This window comes from Haliotis asinina, chromosome 16 (assembly GCF_037392515.1).
Source record: "Haliotis asinina isolate JCU_RB_2024 chromosome 16, JCU_Hal_asi_v2, whole genome shotgun sequence".
Classification (NCBI taxonomy): Eukaryota; Metazoa; Mollusca; class Gastropoda; order Lepetellida; family Haliotidae; genus Haliotis; species Haliotis asinina.
Genome location: NC_090295.1, coordinates 4,356,917 through 4,373,636, shown reverse-complemented (window position 1 = coordinate 4,373,636; position 16,720 = coordinate 4,356,917). Strand labels below are relative to the sequence as shown.

Here is a 16,720-nt window from a genome sequence, read left to right as displayed (position 1 = left end):
CTAACAACCATGGACTCTGACAATGGGGTATGTTAACAACCATGGACTCTGACAATGGGGTATGCTAACAACCATGTACTCTGACAATGGTGTATGCTAACAACCATGGACTCTGACAATGGGGTATGTTAACAACCATGTACTCTGACAATGGGGTATGCTAACAACCATGGACTCTGACAATGGTGTATGCTAACAACCATGTACACTGCCAATGGTGTATGCTAACAACCATGTACACTGACAATGGTGTATGCTAACAACCATGGACTCTGACAATGGTGTATGCTAACAACCATGTACACTGCCAATGGTGTATGCTAACAACCATGTACTCTGACAATGGGGTATGCTAACAACCATGGACTCTGACAATGGTGTATGCTAACAACCATGGACTCTGACAATGGGGTATGTTAACAACCATGTACACTGCCAATGGTGTATGCTAACAACCATGTACTCTGACAATGGTGTATGCTAACAACCATGTACACTGCCAATGGTGTATGCTAACAACCATGTACACTGACAATGGTGTATGCTAACAACCATGTACTCTGACAATGGGGTATGCTAACAACCATGGACTCTGACAATGGTGTATGCTAACAACCATGTACACTGCCAATGGTGTATGCTAACAACCATGTACACTGCCAATGGTGTATGCTAACAACCATGTACTCTGACAATGGGGTATGCTAACAACCATGTACACTGACAATGGTGTATGCTAACAACCATGTACACTGCCAATGGTGTATGCTAACAACCATGGACTCTGACAATGGGGTATGCTAACAACCATGGACTCTGACAATGGGGTATGTTAACAACCATGGACTCTGACAATGGGGTATGCTAACAACCATGGACTCTGACAATGGGGTATGTTAACAACCATGGACTCTGACAATGGTGTATGCTAACAACCATGTACACTGCCAATGGGGTATGTTAACAACCATGGACTCTGACAATGGGGTATGTTAACAACCATGTACACTGCCAATGGTGTATGCTAACAACCATGGACTCTGACAATGGTGTATGCTAACAACCATGGACTCTGACAATGGTGTATGCTAACAACCATGGACTCTGACAATGGGGTATGTTAACAACCATGTACACTGCCAATGGGGTATGTTAACAACCATGGACTCTGACAATGGGGTATGTTAACAACCATGTACACTGCCAATGGTGTATGCTAACAACCATGGACTCTGACAATGGTGTATGCTAACAACCATGGACTCTGACAATGGGGTATGTTAACAACCATGTACACTGCCAATGGTGTATGCTAACAACCATGGACTCTGACAATGGTGTATGCTAACAACCATGGACTCTGACAATGGGGTATGTTAACAACCATGTACACTGCCAATGGTGTATGCTAACAACCATGTACACTGCCAATGGTGTATGCTAACAACCATGGACTCTGACAATGGGGTATGTTAACAACCATGTACACTGCCAATGGTGTATGTTAACAACCATGTACACTGCCAATGGTGTATGCTAACAACCATGGACTCTGACAATGGTGTATGCTAACAACCATGTACACTGCCAATGGTGTATGCTAACAACCATGGACTCTGACAATGGTGTATGCTAACAACCATGGACTCTGACAATGGGGTATGCTAACAACCATGGACTCTGACAATGGTGTATGCTAACAACCATGGACTCTGACAATGGTGTATGCTAACAACCATGTACACTGCAAATGGTTTATGTTAACCACACACACTGACAAGTTAAGTAATCACATCCTGTGGAGGGAAATTGAGGCTTTTATCATGATCTAGCCGAATGTTTTTACTAAATCAACAGAAAACAATATACATCGAATCGACTTGTTTTCATTTATGTGAGATGCAGCGCATGTTACTGAAGGCTTGGCTTTTTCGCTTCAGGTGGTCACTGAGGCGTGGTGTGATAAGACTTTTGTACTCCTTGCTCGTGGATCGTGATGGGTGTAAATGGTATTTTATCAGTCATGTGAACCAATCATAACTTGACATTCTTACATGAGGCTGGATAATGGCGTATAATAACAACTTTATACACTGACAGTGATGTACATTAATAACCACATATACGCTGAGCGACAATGATTGATGTCAACAATCATATACATTGGTGTAAAAAAAAAAAAAAATTAAATAAAGCCTTAAATTAAGCAAGTCTAAATTCCCATCTCATTTTTGCTCCTTTCAATTTATTGAGATTATATTATTGAAATTATTTTTATGGTACCAAAAAAATTTAACATATTGGTAGACTGAGCAAGAGCAAGTCTAGTGCACTGCCTGAAAATAAATCTGCCAGCACAACATGAGTATACATACTACCTGTGTTGCATTTCATGAGTAAGGAACTGTTCATAAGTTATGGCTAGTGGATTGATGATGATTTTAAGAGGGATTGGGGGTCACACATTTTGTTCTGGGGAGGTAGGAGGGTCATCAATTTTGTGCACATGTACCAATGAGGTTCAGCAATTTTGTACATAGAAACACTTTAGAACTAGGCTTAAACATATAGGAATGGTGAGTCATTGATTTATGGACATAGTGTAACATTTGTAACGATACGTCATTTTAACAGTAGATGTAAACACTGGTTACGAAAAAAGCTGCACTTACTATGTCCATGGCGTTAATGGTGGTTTCGTCCATGGATGCTGCCTGGCAACCATCCTCTGTGGAGCCTCCATCACACATCCCTGCAAAGGCAGCAATACTCCTGCAACAGAACACACATTGTAATACAGGGGTAACATATTGTGTAACATGTGTTGGCAAGATGTGGACGAGAATATATGACCTCACTGATGTTTTGGCTAGTCTGCAGAGAGAATACATGATCTCATTGACTTGTTGGCTGGGTATGAAAGAACAGATGGCCTCACCGACATGTTGGTTACATATGAGAGAATACATCATCTCCTTGATTTGTTGACTAGATATGAGAAAATATAGGACCTCACTGACATGTCGGCTAGACGTTGAAAGAATAGATGATCTCATTAACATGTCAGCTAGATGTGAGGAAATAGATGATGTCACTGGCTTATGCTGGTTAGATAAGAGCGAATACATGACCTCATTTACACATGTTTGCTACACAAGCTTAAAGAATCCTATAGCACAAGACACTAAAACTACCTCCACCTCTACCACTCAGACTGAGCAATAATGTATGAAGACAACTGTTATTTCAAGCTAAACATTTAAATTAAGACAAATTTACTTTCATCATTTAAGAATGAAAAACATTACAGCCAAGATAAGCGATATAGGCAAAACATATCTAGCATGACAGGTGACAGCTGCAGGCCCTTCTATCTGCACATCATAACTCTGCCTCTGAAGGCAGGGAATACGATTCCGTATCCACAGCCCTTAACACACCATTACACGCAGTTAGCCATATAAAATGCATAAAACAAACAACACAACAGATGTCACTATCATCCACAGAATCTTTGCTTTCTTAATCACATCATTTGCAATCAGTTAAGCGTACAGTTGAATCATTGCAAACCACAAGTGATTACCTGCCCAGTACTGTCTGATACAATGAGAGGATCATAAATAATGGACACACCTAAGAAAGGTTATGTTGAAGAAAACCATCAGGAAACATTTTCCATACAATTCATGTTCTTAATTATTAAACAACAAAATAGCTGTCTGGAGTGATAGTTGTGTCACATTTCTATAGCGCCAAGCCTGGTGTCAGCTTCAGTAATTAACTGTTGTAAGATGGCTGGTGCTGTTGCTGCTGTTATCACACACTTGCGATCAATAGCTGTATCCTACATTTCCTGTATCTTACCCATACATATTCACTGATTGTTTCATACACTGATATCATTACAGTAATAATTTCAAATGATTATTCATGTTCACATAAATAAATATACTAATATATTCATAGCCAAATTCCAAGCATATTGGTCAAAGAGAACGACCTTTTTATAGTTGATCTTACCATAACTGACTAAATGATTTTCAATCACTAAGTAGACAATAACTTTTCTCTGCTGATGCCAGGTTACAGGAATATGTACAAGGTAATAATAACAGCCATTGAATGATTTCAGTGTAATAACCCTTGCCATTGAATGACTTCTGTGTAATAAAACCTGCCACTGAATAACTTCAGTGAACTGACACCTGATATTGAATGACTTCTATGTAATAACCCCTGCCATTGAATGACTTCTGTGTAATAACCCCTGCCACTGAATAACTTCAGTGTACTAACAAACCCTGCCACTGAATGACTTCTGTGTAATAATACCTGCCATTGAATAACTTTAGTGTACTAACACCTGCCATTGGAAGACTTCAATGTACTAACCCCTGCCATTGAATAATTTCACTGCACTAACACCTGCCATTGAATGACTTCAGTGTACTAACCCCTGCCTTTGTATACTTTCTGTGTACTAATACCTGCCACTAAATAATTGCAGTGTGCTAACTACTGCCATTGATAGACTTCAATGTAATAACTTCTGTGTCACAAAGCCTTTCCTGAAACAAGGAGGCCATCAAATACAACAACTGTGGCTTCACCCACCTTGCTGCCCGGAGGTACATGATGAGATCGCCATCCATGACACACAATGGCTGCCATTTGAGATCTTCATGCTTGTCACAGCTCTCCGGCATGTCGGGTGGGCGGACATCCGGCTTATACTCCGGCAGTCGAGCCTGGGGAAACAAAACATATGTAAGACAGGGGAGACAACCAACACAGTGAGTCCTCTTTCTCTAGCATTTTAGCTGATGAGTAATAAAGGCAGGATACTTCATGGATGCCAACTTCCTTATCACATTATGATGCCAAATTTAAGCATAGATTCTTCTACCATTTTAAAGCAAGAGTGAAGTACCACAGCGCAGAACAGGATTATATATACATCTTAAAATGATTAACAAAGACAGCACAGTCAACAAAGGGAGACAAGCAAAAGTCGCATAAGACTCGGACAACTTTAATTCCTGAAAAACACAAAAACACCAGAGCAGACAACAGTCAGTAGCTTCACAAGGGGGAAGGTGGCTATGTTATTAAAGGAGAGTAGAGATCAGGGGAGAAAAGGATACTACGAAAGGAAACAATGGAATGGGAGAAATACAGATGTTATGACAGCAGAAAATACAAAGGGTTAGATACTGATGTTACTGATATTATTATAAACAATACAAGGAATATCACGACAATACATGCAATATCGATGTTATTACAGCAGACAAAACAAGGAGTGAGATATTGATCTTATTACAGTAGACAATACAAGGTGTAGGTTACGGATGATATCACAGGTGACAAGGGGTGAGATACTGATGTTATTACGATAGACAATACAAGGGGTGGATTACGGATGTTATTATAGGGGACAAGGGTTGAAATACTGAAGTTATTACGATAGACAATACAAGGGGTAAGATACTGATGTTATTGGAATCTAAAGCTGACTAACCTGATGGCTCGAGCCCACCCGGATCTCACCCTGCGTTGTCGCCAGTCTCTTGGTCTCAGGGTTATACCCGAGAACGTAGAAGAAGTGGTCGGGTTTGGGTTCGAGATCCTTGGCCGAGTATATGTCCTGGTAATGAGCTACTGTGCACTTCCCGCTGAAACACAGACTTCACTGATATATGGTGGCAGAAACAACAGGAGTGAGCGAGTCTAGTTTAACACCGCACTCAGCAATATTTCATTATATGGCAGCAATTCGTAATAGTCTAGTCACAACCAGACAATCCCCAGTGATTAACAGCATGAGCATCTATCTACTTAACTGGGATACAATGACACCTGTTAACCAAGTGAGTGAGTTTTTAGTTTTATGCCTCTTTTATCAATATTCCAGCAACATCACAGTGGGACACCAAAAATGGCTTCACACATTGTCCTTGTGGAGAATTAAACCTGGGTGTTTGGCATGATGAGTGAACACCTAACCACTTGGCTAACCCCCCACAACTACTGAACAAACAAAGTGAAATAATTTGACCACTTGCCATGTACACACACAAGAAAAATAACTGTTTCTCTTGGTTTACCTTTCAGCATTTTATGTACACTCAGTGCAACCACATCCTTATCATTTATGGAACATTGCAACCATGGTGTTCACCTGAATTGTGCAACACATAGATTTTATAAGTGGCAAATCCTAATATATACTAGAAGAACTGATGTTATTACAGTAGATAAGATCAGTGTACAATCAATTTTCTGTCTTGCTTTCCTCAGTACTATAACAACTCAGTACTAAAGGCACTTGAGGGTCATGATTTACACAACCATCTCCTCCTACCAGGTACCCATCAGCAGCTGGGTGAACTGAAACATTTGTGTTTGAGGGCAGAGTCCTGATAGACTGTTGGATCCAGTCAATTGTCACCTACAACCAGACCTGGGGCCCGTTTCACAAAGGTATCATGGTGCTACAACTATTGCAGCTCCTGTTCTGTGACATCAACAAAAGTCAGTCATAGTGCTGTGATAGCTTTGTGAAATGGGACCCAGTTTAGGCTGTTCCAGTGCAAAGTCAACCACAGAGACACAAGCATGGGCTGCTAGATTTACAACAAGCACATCAGCATAAGAAGCTGGATACAAACCCTACCTAGATTCACCACAGGTAGAATAGCATAAGGATAAAAGACCGAACTTAAAACAAAGAAACTCTCAGGAATACAGGACACCATCCTCGATATCTCCAGGGTATACGTTCCGATAAGTCTCCACTATACCCTGGACGCATCTACGGTTCTGCCCGATAAATTTGTTACCTCCCTTTGCTGGCTCCGCCTTCTCACAGTAGCCAATCAGCTTGGTCGCCGTTATAACTGAGCTTGCCAGTGTCAACAAAGGTAGCGGTTGCAACTGCAAAGGTTTGCTCGCAGTGCGTCCCAGATTTTAGGGAAATCATACAAACAAATTGACAGGTCCGAAACTTTAAAACAACATATGCAAGAACGCCTTCTAACTCTTCCAGAGAACCTCTGCATGGTTTCTGTTGCCAAGTATAATCGGTTAGATAATTCAAAAAACGAAAGTGAGTTGTGATTGGTTCGCTCAACTTCCCAGCGTAGACACCTGACTGGATCAAAAGACAGTCATGGGAGGTAATAAATTTATTGGGCAGAGCCGTAGATGCGTCCTGGGTATAGTGGAGACTTATCAGAACGTATACCCTGGAGATATCGAGGATGACAGGACACGGGATGGAGGGGTACATGCTCAGAATGCTTCCTACCGTAGAGCTGTGACAGGGTAAGTATCCGTTGCATCCGATATAAAGAGTTCCCTGGACCGAACCAGCGGATCTTTCAAAGCAGAATCACGGCCAGTGTCTGAAAGAGATCCACATTTCATTAGATATCAAAAACAGATACACTTGATTAATCCCCCAATAAGTTGCTGGAACATCTCAAATCCCAATAATAAAATTCATAGAGGGTATTTGGTGATAAAGTTGAACATTAATCATTGCAGGAATATGCAACAGGAGAACAGCAGTTGACCAAGTCCAAATAAAATGCTATCTATCATTTTACAAATATTCATTGATAGTGAAAGGAAAATCACATGTCTACTTATTTAGTTGTCATAACTGTATAAAAAAATATTTATAGGTATTTTGGTATCAATTATTCAGCATGAACAGTCTGAAACTCATACTTTGTAAAGTTGCCATAGTCCATCAGTGAGTGAGCTATATTTTACATCGCTTTTCACAATATTCCAGCAATATAATGGTGAGGTCACCAGAAATGGGATGTGGGGAAGTGAACCCACGTTTTTGGCAAGACAAGCAGATGCTTTAACCACGAGGCTAGGCTACCCCACTGCACCGAATCTATCAGTAAGGTAACTGGCAACATCGGACCCTGATAGCTGTGTGTTTACACCGTTTTTCAGCAATATTCCAGGAACATAACTGTGTGGGAAACCAGAAATGGGTAATAATGATAATACTACTGATATTATTAACATGCATTAATAAATGTAAGCAGTTGGGTTGACATAAGGCTAATCCTCTAAGCAATTCATGTACAGAAATAGAGGCCATTCAAACACTAGAAAATTCAAAAGAAGCAAATTTTAAGTGACTTAATTTCCCCAGTATTCATGTAAACTTGTTCAGCCTTAATACTGCCGTAATATCACATGATGTACATGCCCTGTCAACTTGGGAACCTCAATACTGCTCTAATATCACATGACGTACATGTCCTGTCAACTTGGGAACCTCAATACTGCCGTAATATCACATGATGTACATGCCCTGTCAACTTGGGAACCTCAATACTGCCGTGATATCACATGACGTACATACCCTGTCAACTTGGGAACCTCAATATTGCCGTAATATCACATGACGTACATGTCCTGTCAACTTGGGAACCTTAATACTGCCGTACTATCACATGACGTACATGTATTGTCAACTTGGGAACCTCAATACTGCCGTAATATCACATGACGTACATACCCTGTCAACTTGGGAACCTCAATACTGCCGTAATATCACATGACGTACATACCCTGTCAACTTGGGAACCTCAATACTGCCGTAATATCACATGACGTACATGTCCTGTCAACTTGGGAACCTCAATACTGCTGTAATATCACATGACGTACATGTCCTGTCAACTTGGGAACCTCAATACTGCTCTAATATCACATGATGTACATGTCCTGTCAACTTGGGAACCTCAATACTGCCGTAATATCACATGACGTACATGTCCTGTCAACTTGAGAACCTCAATACTGCCGTAATATCACATGATGTACATGCCCTGTCAACTTGGGAACCTCAATACTGCCGTAATATCACATGATGTACATGCCCTATCAACGTGCTCTGAAACCCCAGTATTGCTGTAGTATCATCTGATGCACATGCCTTGTCGACTTGGGGACCTGAATACTACTACAATATCACCTGATGTACATGCTGTCAACTTGCCCTGAGAACCCAAGAACTGCTGTGATATCACTCAGTGTACATGCCCTGTCTACTTGCCCTGAGAACCTAAAAACCACTGCAATATCACCTTATACATAAGCCCTGTCAACTTGCCCGGAAGACATCAGTTCTGCAAATGCCCTAAAGACAAAAACTCAGCCAATGCCCTGGATGAGCTCTAGGTAGTGCCTTCCAAGACACAAATAAACACAAATTAGACACAATGCTGAAACATCCTTGCTCCACAGTTATCAGCCAGCACCTCCTGCGGAGCTTGTAATTGTTTATGTGTTCACAGCAAGGAGATAATTACGTCCCAGGGAATCCTACCTCCCTTGGGCAGCCTTCACACAGGTTCTGTACCAGTCACCACTATTGGCCCTAACTTGTCACTACAGCCCTAAGTGATCAGGATTGCTCCCCCTAGTGCTCACTATTGGTCAGATTAAGTGACCATGTGACCTTTGTCCGGTCAATACAAACCATAACACCTAATAATGAGAGGAATATTAGTGGCAGCAGTCAAACTGGGCCAGACGGTTACACTGTCTTCTCATGCTGCTATTAATAGGCTCAGTCTCACACCTATTGTGTTGATAGGGTATATTGATCATAACACAACCCTCTGGCCTATCAAGCAGTTAATCTCAGCTACACATAAACCTACTGCTATTCGAAACTTGAGAATCCTTCACAGAAGCTTTCCCTGCTTGTCTTCTCTGCCTTGGTAGCATCTCAGTCACCTCATTAGAGGTCAAAGGTCAGGGCACAGACAACCAAAGTGATTTCCACCTCCCATGAACTGAAGGTCATCCCAGGTTCCCTCAGGCTACTCAGAGGTGCATCAATGCAGCCTCTTCCAAGATTCTTGTGTCCAGTACCTCCCTACCCACTGACCAGTCTCCAAGGTCTGGATTTTAACAAACCGTACTACAGATTCACAACCATCATGGCAGCCGGTAAACAATGTAAAGCTAGGACTTACAGTCAGATCCACATTTTAGCACTTAGAGGAGAATACAGACACAGTCTTGTTATTCTGAATACTTGACTTTCAATTAAGGCATCAGATCAGAATAACTGTTGTTTGTACAACAGACTTTATACGAAACTAGGCCAAACTACATAAGAGAGAAACAGACAGTTTTAACAGACTAAGGGAGGCAACTCTATAAACAATAACAACCTCCTTCTGACTAGGTCAAATCTGCACGCACCAGAAATAGCTACAGTAGTGATAACACTGAGGCAGTGGGAAGGGTAGACTATGGGAAGGGAGATTCTACTGGAGGGTGTGGGTGTAGGGGCTGAGATGTGGGATGTGGGGGAGCCTGAGATGTGGGATGTGGGGGAGCCTGAGATGTGCTGGAGACCAGAGCGTTATGGAGGTGGGGAAGGGGTTTGGCAGCTGTGTGGGCAATGATCCTGAGGTAAATTGAGAATTTTTATAGGGGTCTTGTGGGTACAAGGAACACAAGCTAAATGGAGGTGGGGGTGGATGGGTGATGGACAGAAATCTGTGAGTGAACTGGAGTCTATAGTCAATTTGGCTCAAGAGAGGACTTATGAATTGCAGTCTAACTTGAATTCTAATAAACATATAATACCCACTGATATGCTGATCATAATCAGAATGTCAGACGAACTATGTGTTTTCTTTTTTGGGGCAGAATTAATGTCCTAAAAATGAAAAAGTTATTAAAGAAACTACCAATAAAATATTAGCATAGTTCACCATTTGTTATGGGGGAGGAATGCACAGAAAGAAACATCCAGGTGTGTGAGAAAGTATGGACACGGCACAGCACAGGTAGATGAATTCAACACATCACTGGCAATCGTGCATGTGCCTCTCGAACATCTGGTTTCTCTGCATTCCTCCTTCGTAACAAATAGTGAAGTATTTTAAAATTTTATTGATAGTTTGTTAAAGAACTATATTTAGGACATAAATTCTCTAAAAAATTCAGAGAGTTGGTCTGATGTTTTGAGTAGGATCTGCGTTATACTGAGCATTATATATTGATTGGTTTTCAAGTTAGACTGCAATTCATCCGTCCGCTTCTGAGCCAAACAGTCTATATAGTTAAAGTGGGAAACTGGGGTCTGGTGGTGGTGGTGGTGGTGGTTGGGGTGGGGGGGTGGGGGGGACTGGAAGAAGTCTAGAAGGAACAGAGAACAGAAAGTGTGTGAGTTGGAGACTATGTTTTTCACGCCATTTTTAAGTATACTTAAGAAATAACATGAATGGGGAGGGAAACACCAGAGATGGGTTTCACACATACCTATTTGAGGAATCGAACCTGGGTTGTCAACATGACAAGCAGCAACTTAAACAATTAGGCTTTCACATCATTCTTGGGGAACTTGGACACATGTGGGTCTAGTGTGGGTCTAGTGTGGGTGTGGAACTGGAACATAATGTATTCCTGACACTTGTCTTGGATGCTGTTGCCGTAGGGACGATGAAGTTGCCGTAGGGAAGAGCTAAAAGGTGTGAATGATTCTGTGTTTTCAATGAGTCACTAAAAGGTCAGAAAGACACAAAGGTCTCAAGGAGAAAAAAATGCTTTTTTGGGGGTTAATTTGTATTTCTTTGCCCTAAATAATAGGGACATAAATTTCAGGGAGCACAATGTAAACATCAAAGTGGAGGAAGTATCCACATTATCTGAGTAGAGAAAGGATGGATGTTTTCATAACAATGTACCTTTTTAATCAGCTGCATCCAAGAAACATTTCTACTAAACATTAAATACATAATCATTTTATTTTCACCATTAACACAAAACCATCAAATGTTTGGGTATTTACCACAAAACAAACAAAAAAAACATTCACCTTCAGCAAAACTATTCATAAAAAAAATCTTCTCACCTCACAGAAATCAGATTGACACACCCTTGTTCAATTGAGGCAACATTTTGGGCTTTTTCAAAAAGCATTGTTAGAACATGACGTGAATTCATCAGTTTTACTTCACCTCGACTGATAAAGTAATTTAAACGTTAATGTTCCAGTAATTACATTACTGAAGTAATCATCATTCAGACACACAGCAACATAAGCCAGGATATAAAAGATAATATCCCCTGTATATAATCCCTGCCAACACAGCAGTGTTCTTCAGAACAAAACCCAGCATGCTTTACAACCAACACACTCATCATCAGTCTTGAAGGAAATATCATCTCAGGCTAATAAACTGAGAGCAGTTTTCTGGCAAACACTACTTCCTCATTAGCCTGCCTCATTATGAAATCTGGTGTCTGGCAGAGAGACCATCAAGACCTGATCATAACCTAACGTGGGCAGCAGCACAGAGCCCCTGCCATAAATCCTGGCATTCACTGATCACATAATGGAACCTGAGTCACGGAATGGCCTTCTCAAGCCAGACAACAGTTACCTTTCTTTGTTTTAACGTTTATTATAAACCTACTATCATAATGTATATTTTCACCCGTCTAATACTTCTGCAAACGACAGTTTCCTATCTTTGTTTTGGTGTTACTACTATTACGAAACTACTACTTCTGCCTATCTCATAGTAACAGTATGCAAAATTTACACTGGTCCTGTGGTCCATGGCTACTGAAAATTCATCAGGACCACTAAATGGTAAGTTTGCAGTGGTCCTGGTCACCAGTGAATCCTATAATGATAGTTACGTTAATCTATAAATATTAATTTGGACCAGTGATGTACAGACTGGACCACAAATTATTGTACACTCTCTGGTCCTATGGGCTGGTGGGAAATTTTGAAAGATTTCATTCCCCAGAGAAGAATTACTGCCTATCTCACAATAATCCTTCTCTATTTTCCTCTCCTTCAATTGTCTCATTTTAAGTGACTTCACAAAGGAATGTATAGTTTATATATTATTGTATAAAAATAAGCTAAAGTAGTTTCAGTGTCTGTTAATTATTGGTCAAGTTAAAATTCAGAACATAAACTCAATGAAGCTGCAAATCTGCAATCTAAATCAAAGTGAACAAATCCGGTACTTCCTGTATTTTGCGCTGCATATTTGTCAACAGAAGTTAATTACTTAACCATTGATAGTCACATATCCCACTGATGCATTGATAGTTTTTCATTTCTACCATCAAGTAATTGCTATCGGATACTCAACAATTGATTGTTTAATGTATCGTACAGCCCCAGTCAAATAACTCCAGCTTTTACAGAAAGAATCAGTAAAAAGAAAGTGAACGAAAGTTGTTATTTGTATCTTTTTGTAAGACACCAATCAAACACAACATTGACCTTCCTGTGTTTTCACTGGAAGCATCAAACTGGGGTTGAAACAAAACTGATAAAATATCAAATGTACTAACAGTGCATTTGATATAAGAATAGTTTTTGGGATCCTGATTTTTCTTGCCAGTAATGAGGTAATGGGGACACACCAGAATAGAAGTAATAAATTCACTGACAAAGGACATGTTAGAAGACGTGGCAACATGAACACGTTGATTACCTCGTAAAGAAGGGACTTGTATGCCATTTTCCTACAACCATACACAATCTTTGCCACAAACAATTTACACACATCATAGTCTCATTATTTCCACATTTTCCCCGGAGGAATTACTCAGAAGGAAATAACAAAAAAATATCGATTTCTGCGAGAAACTTTATAAGAATTAATTCCAACCTTTCATTCCTGCTTTTCTAAAATTTAATGTTTACCCAACAACAACCAAAAATGTCATTAGGAAACATTGCGCAGTATTCAGAGTCATTATTCAACGGGTCAACAGATGATACTGTCGCGTATCACCCACCTGTGGATACACCAATTATCAGTCAAGTATCACAGGGTATTGATTTGTGTCTCGCCATACTCTATCCTATATCCTGCTGTCAAGCTCAAGGCGGCTTGTTACCTATCATACAAATTACATCCACACAACATTAGCTGGCATTGTCCCGGTCCCTGCCACCTTATTAATCGAGAGAGCGATGTCTTTGTGGCGTATTTACACACTTGGCTAACTCAGCCAGCGTTCTCCCTGCAGTCGACTTACTATTGACCCCGATCACAAATCTCAACTCCTCGCTGCCAGCTGCTACTTAGTCTTGTGTTCACCTTTAGCTGGGAGACCGGGCAGCACATATCCATGATCACCACTCTTCCGCGGGGAATGTGCTGCACATGGAACTCAGTACCTGTATGAACTCGGCTACATTCTCGCCATTCGTTCATAAATGCACGTATTCACCGCTGCAACCTTCGCCATGTACAGCGCATCATCAACAGCCTTGGTGTCCCAGCAGTGAACAACCTTTGAGATCAGTTTACAGATGGTTATCGAACAAGAAGTCATCTATGAAACATGAACTGTTTTTTATGCCATGTTTGAGATCACCAACATTCTACAAAAGTATTGATTATGAAATGCAGGAGATAGACTGCTTCAGCAGGTTGAGTGACTCTGCCATGTGTAACCTTCACAAGTACTGAGTGCAGGTTATTAATCAATCAGTGTATATGATAGGAAATAGTTTGTGTGTCAGACAGCCATGAAGTCTGGATACTTATAAATCAGATTGGATTTCCCTGCAATGCTTCACACATTGATCGATGCAGGACACAAGGTTTTACATGATACACAAATGGCATAAAGAGTGCATCACATTGTTTTACATGATACATTATGTCACAGAAGAGTGTATCACACAAGGTTTTCATGATACACAAGAGTGTACAAGAAATACTGGACATCAAGAATTGAGTTCCATTGTTTTGTGTGACCTTTGTTATATATGTCAGTTTATCCCGGAATGCACAATGAGCATGATAATATACTGAAGTATGTCCATAAAATAATGAGTCACATTATTTACGCGAGGTCAGGACCTTCAAATTTTTCACATTATTTCATAATGTACAGAATATTTACCAGTACTGACAAACCAGAAGGCAATCTACTAGTTGAGGTATAAATCCAGATATCTACCACTTGAGATCAGAGGTCATGAGAGTTTACCACCCATAAAAGAATCTTTATATAACAGCACAAAGAATATAATGAGTAATGCCAACGACAACTCCCTTAAGGGGAGTTATATTGATGTAGAAATGAGCAATAACCGACCATATATCACAGTCAATATTGATTGTTATCTACAACACAAAGGACTAGGCTATATCCACATTCTTGTCACCTTAGCGTCAACACGACAAGCATGTCTGCCAATCAATCAATGGAAAAATGAATTTACTTAAACCCTGAACAACAGTTGAAGAAATGGAAGAATTAAATATTAACTGCAATAAAGGTGTCGTGGAGACATAGATTTGTTTAGACGAAACTTTTTACAGTTGATGTTATCTACACCAGCATGTCAGAAGAGTAGTACTGGAGTTGAGGCTCGAGGAACACAGACAACTGTTAAGGCGCTTTGAAATACAGCCTTTTGACATGATCAGACAAACAGTAAGATAATGTAGGTATGACTGAGACTTGTCACAAGGGCATTATAAAGTTTAATGCCTGCTAAAACTCGTATAGTGAAGAGATATCGAAACAGAAACATACCTGTTTCAGGTATTTTACAATAGCCTACCCTGATATATATCCAATGCAGTTCTGTCATCAGCTAATTTAAAGTGACACAAATGCACATTCTCAATGAGAAAACTGATGTTTAAATTTAATCAGCAGGAACAACCATTACATTTTTGTCAGTTACTTTAGTCAGTCGCTTAATCATAACCCTTCCACCATCCTCTATGGTCTATTTTTGTAAAGTATGGTCTATCCTTGGGTTTGGGGAAGTATTTGAAAAAATGAACTTAACGTACTGATTTTTCATTGTTTCAGTTTATATGATTGACTGTGTTTGTTCACGACTTGTCATTTTTTCAGAAACCCATCACTGAACTGGCTACATTTGCAAACTATCGTACACACCAGCTACAGTTAAGCCAAGGCTGGTGGGATGCTCTGGCCTTCCAATTAAACATGTTCCTTAACTCAGTTTGAGCAGTATATATCTTGAAATCGTTACAAAAAGTAGCAAAACTGTCAGCATGTGGCACTACTCAATTGCTTCCATTTGGTATCCGTACTGCATATTCTTTGCATGTGAACACATGGGCCTGTGTGTTTATCGCCTGTTGTTCTACTTGCCTTGCCACCATAGCTTTAAGTTCACACATGGGTGTGTATCCCTCGTGAATAATTATATCATCATTGATATGTAGATCAAACAGCAGATCACATACATAATGTTTGCCATGCAATACACGGCTGTGAGCTGTCATTGTGCAAGAAGCTCCCATAGCCAGCCATATTTGTCTAGCCCAGTCAAACTTCAACAAGCGTAAGTGATAAGACTGTGTGTACAAGTGTACATGATTAGACGAGTATCTCACTGACCCTTACACCTTGGGATGTTTATATCAGTAAGTATGATAAATAGCCCCTTGAACAGCCACTATGGCTGTGTATATTAAGATCTATCACCCTGGCATAGCTTGAAGGAGGTGAAGACGACTTGTAGCTACAAGCTTTAACAACTAGGTGTACAGATCTTGTTTTACTCGCAACTGCCACCTAGTATGAAGGCCATCATCCCCTCTCCCAGCAAACCTCTCAGTTTCACAAACATGATATGGCTTACTATAATATGGCATACTATAATATGGCTTACAGTTTTACCCTTAAAAAC

General features: G+C 40.3%; 1 protein-coding gene across 12 annotated transcripts in view; it reads right to left on the bottom strand.

Moving 5' to 3' along the window:
- Positions 1 to 16,720, bottom strand: part of LOC137268678 (arginine-glutamic acid dipeptide repeats protein-like) — a 137,234-nt gene that overhangs the window by 66,026 nt on the left and 54,488 nt on the right. For 10 of the 12 annotated variants that reach the window (XM_067803269.1, XM_067803272.1, XM_067803271.1 and 7 more), the window contains 4 exons: positions 7,313 to 7,409; positions 5,525 to 5,678; positions 4,618 to 4,751; positions 2,673 to 2,772 (listed from right to left, as the gene is read on the bottom strand). In XM_067803269.1, the coding sequence (XP_067659370.1) occupies positions 2,673 to 2,772; positions 4,618 to 4,751; positions 5,525 to 5,678; positions 7,313 to 7,409 (485 nt within the window). Of the gene's footprint in view, positions 1 to 2,672; positions 2,773 to 4,617; positions 4,752 to 5,524; positions 5,679 to 7,312; positions 7,410 to 9,701; positions 10,009 to 16,720 lie in introns of those variants that run through there. The other 2 variants (XM_067803275.1, XM_067803276.1) reach the window with 1 other exon arrangement.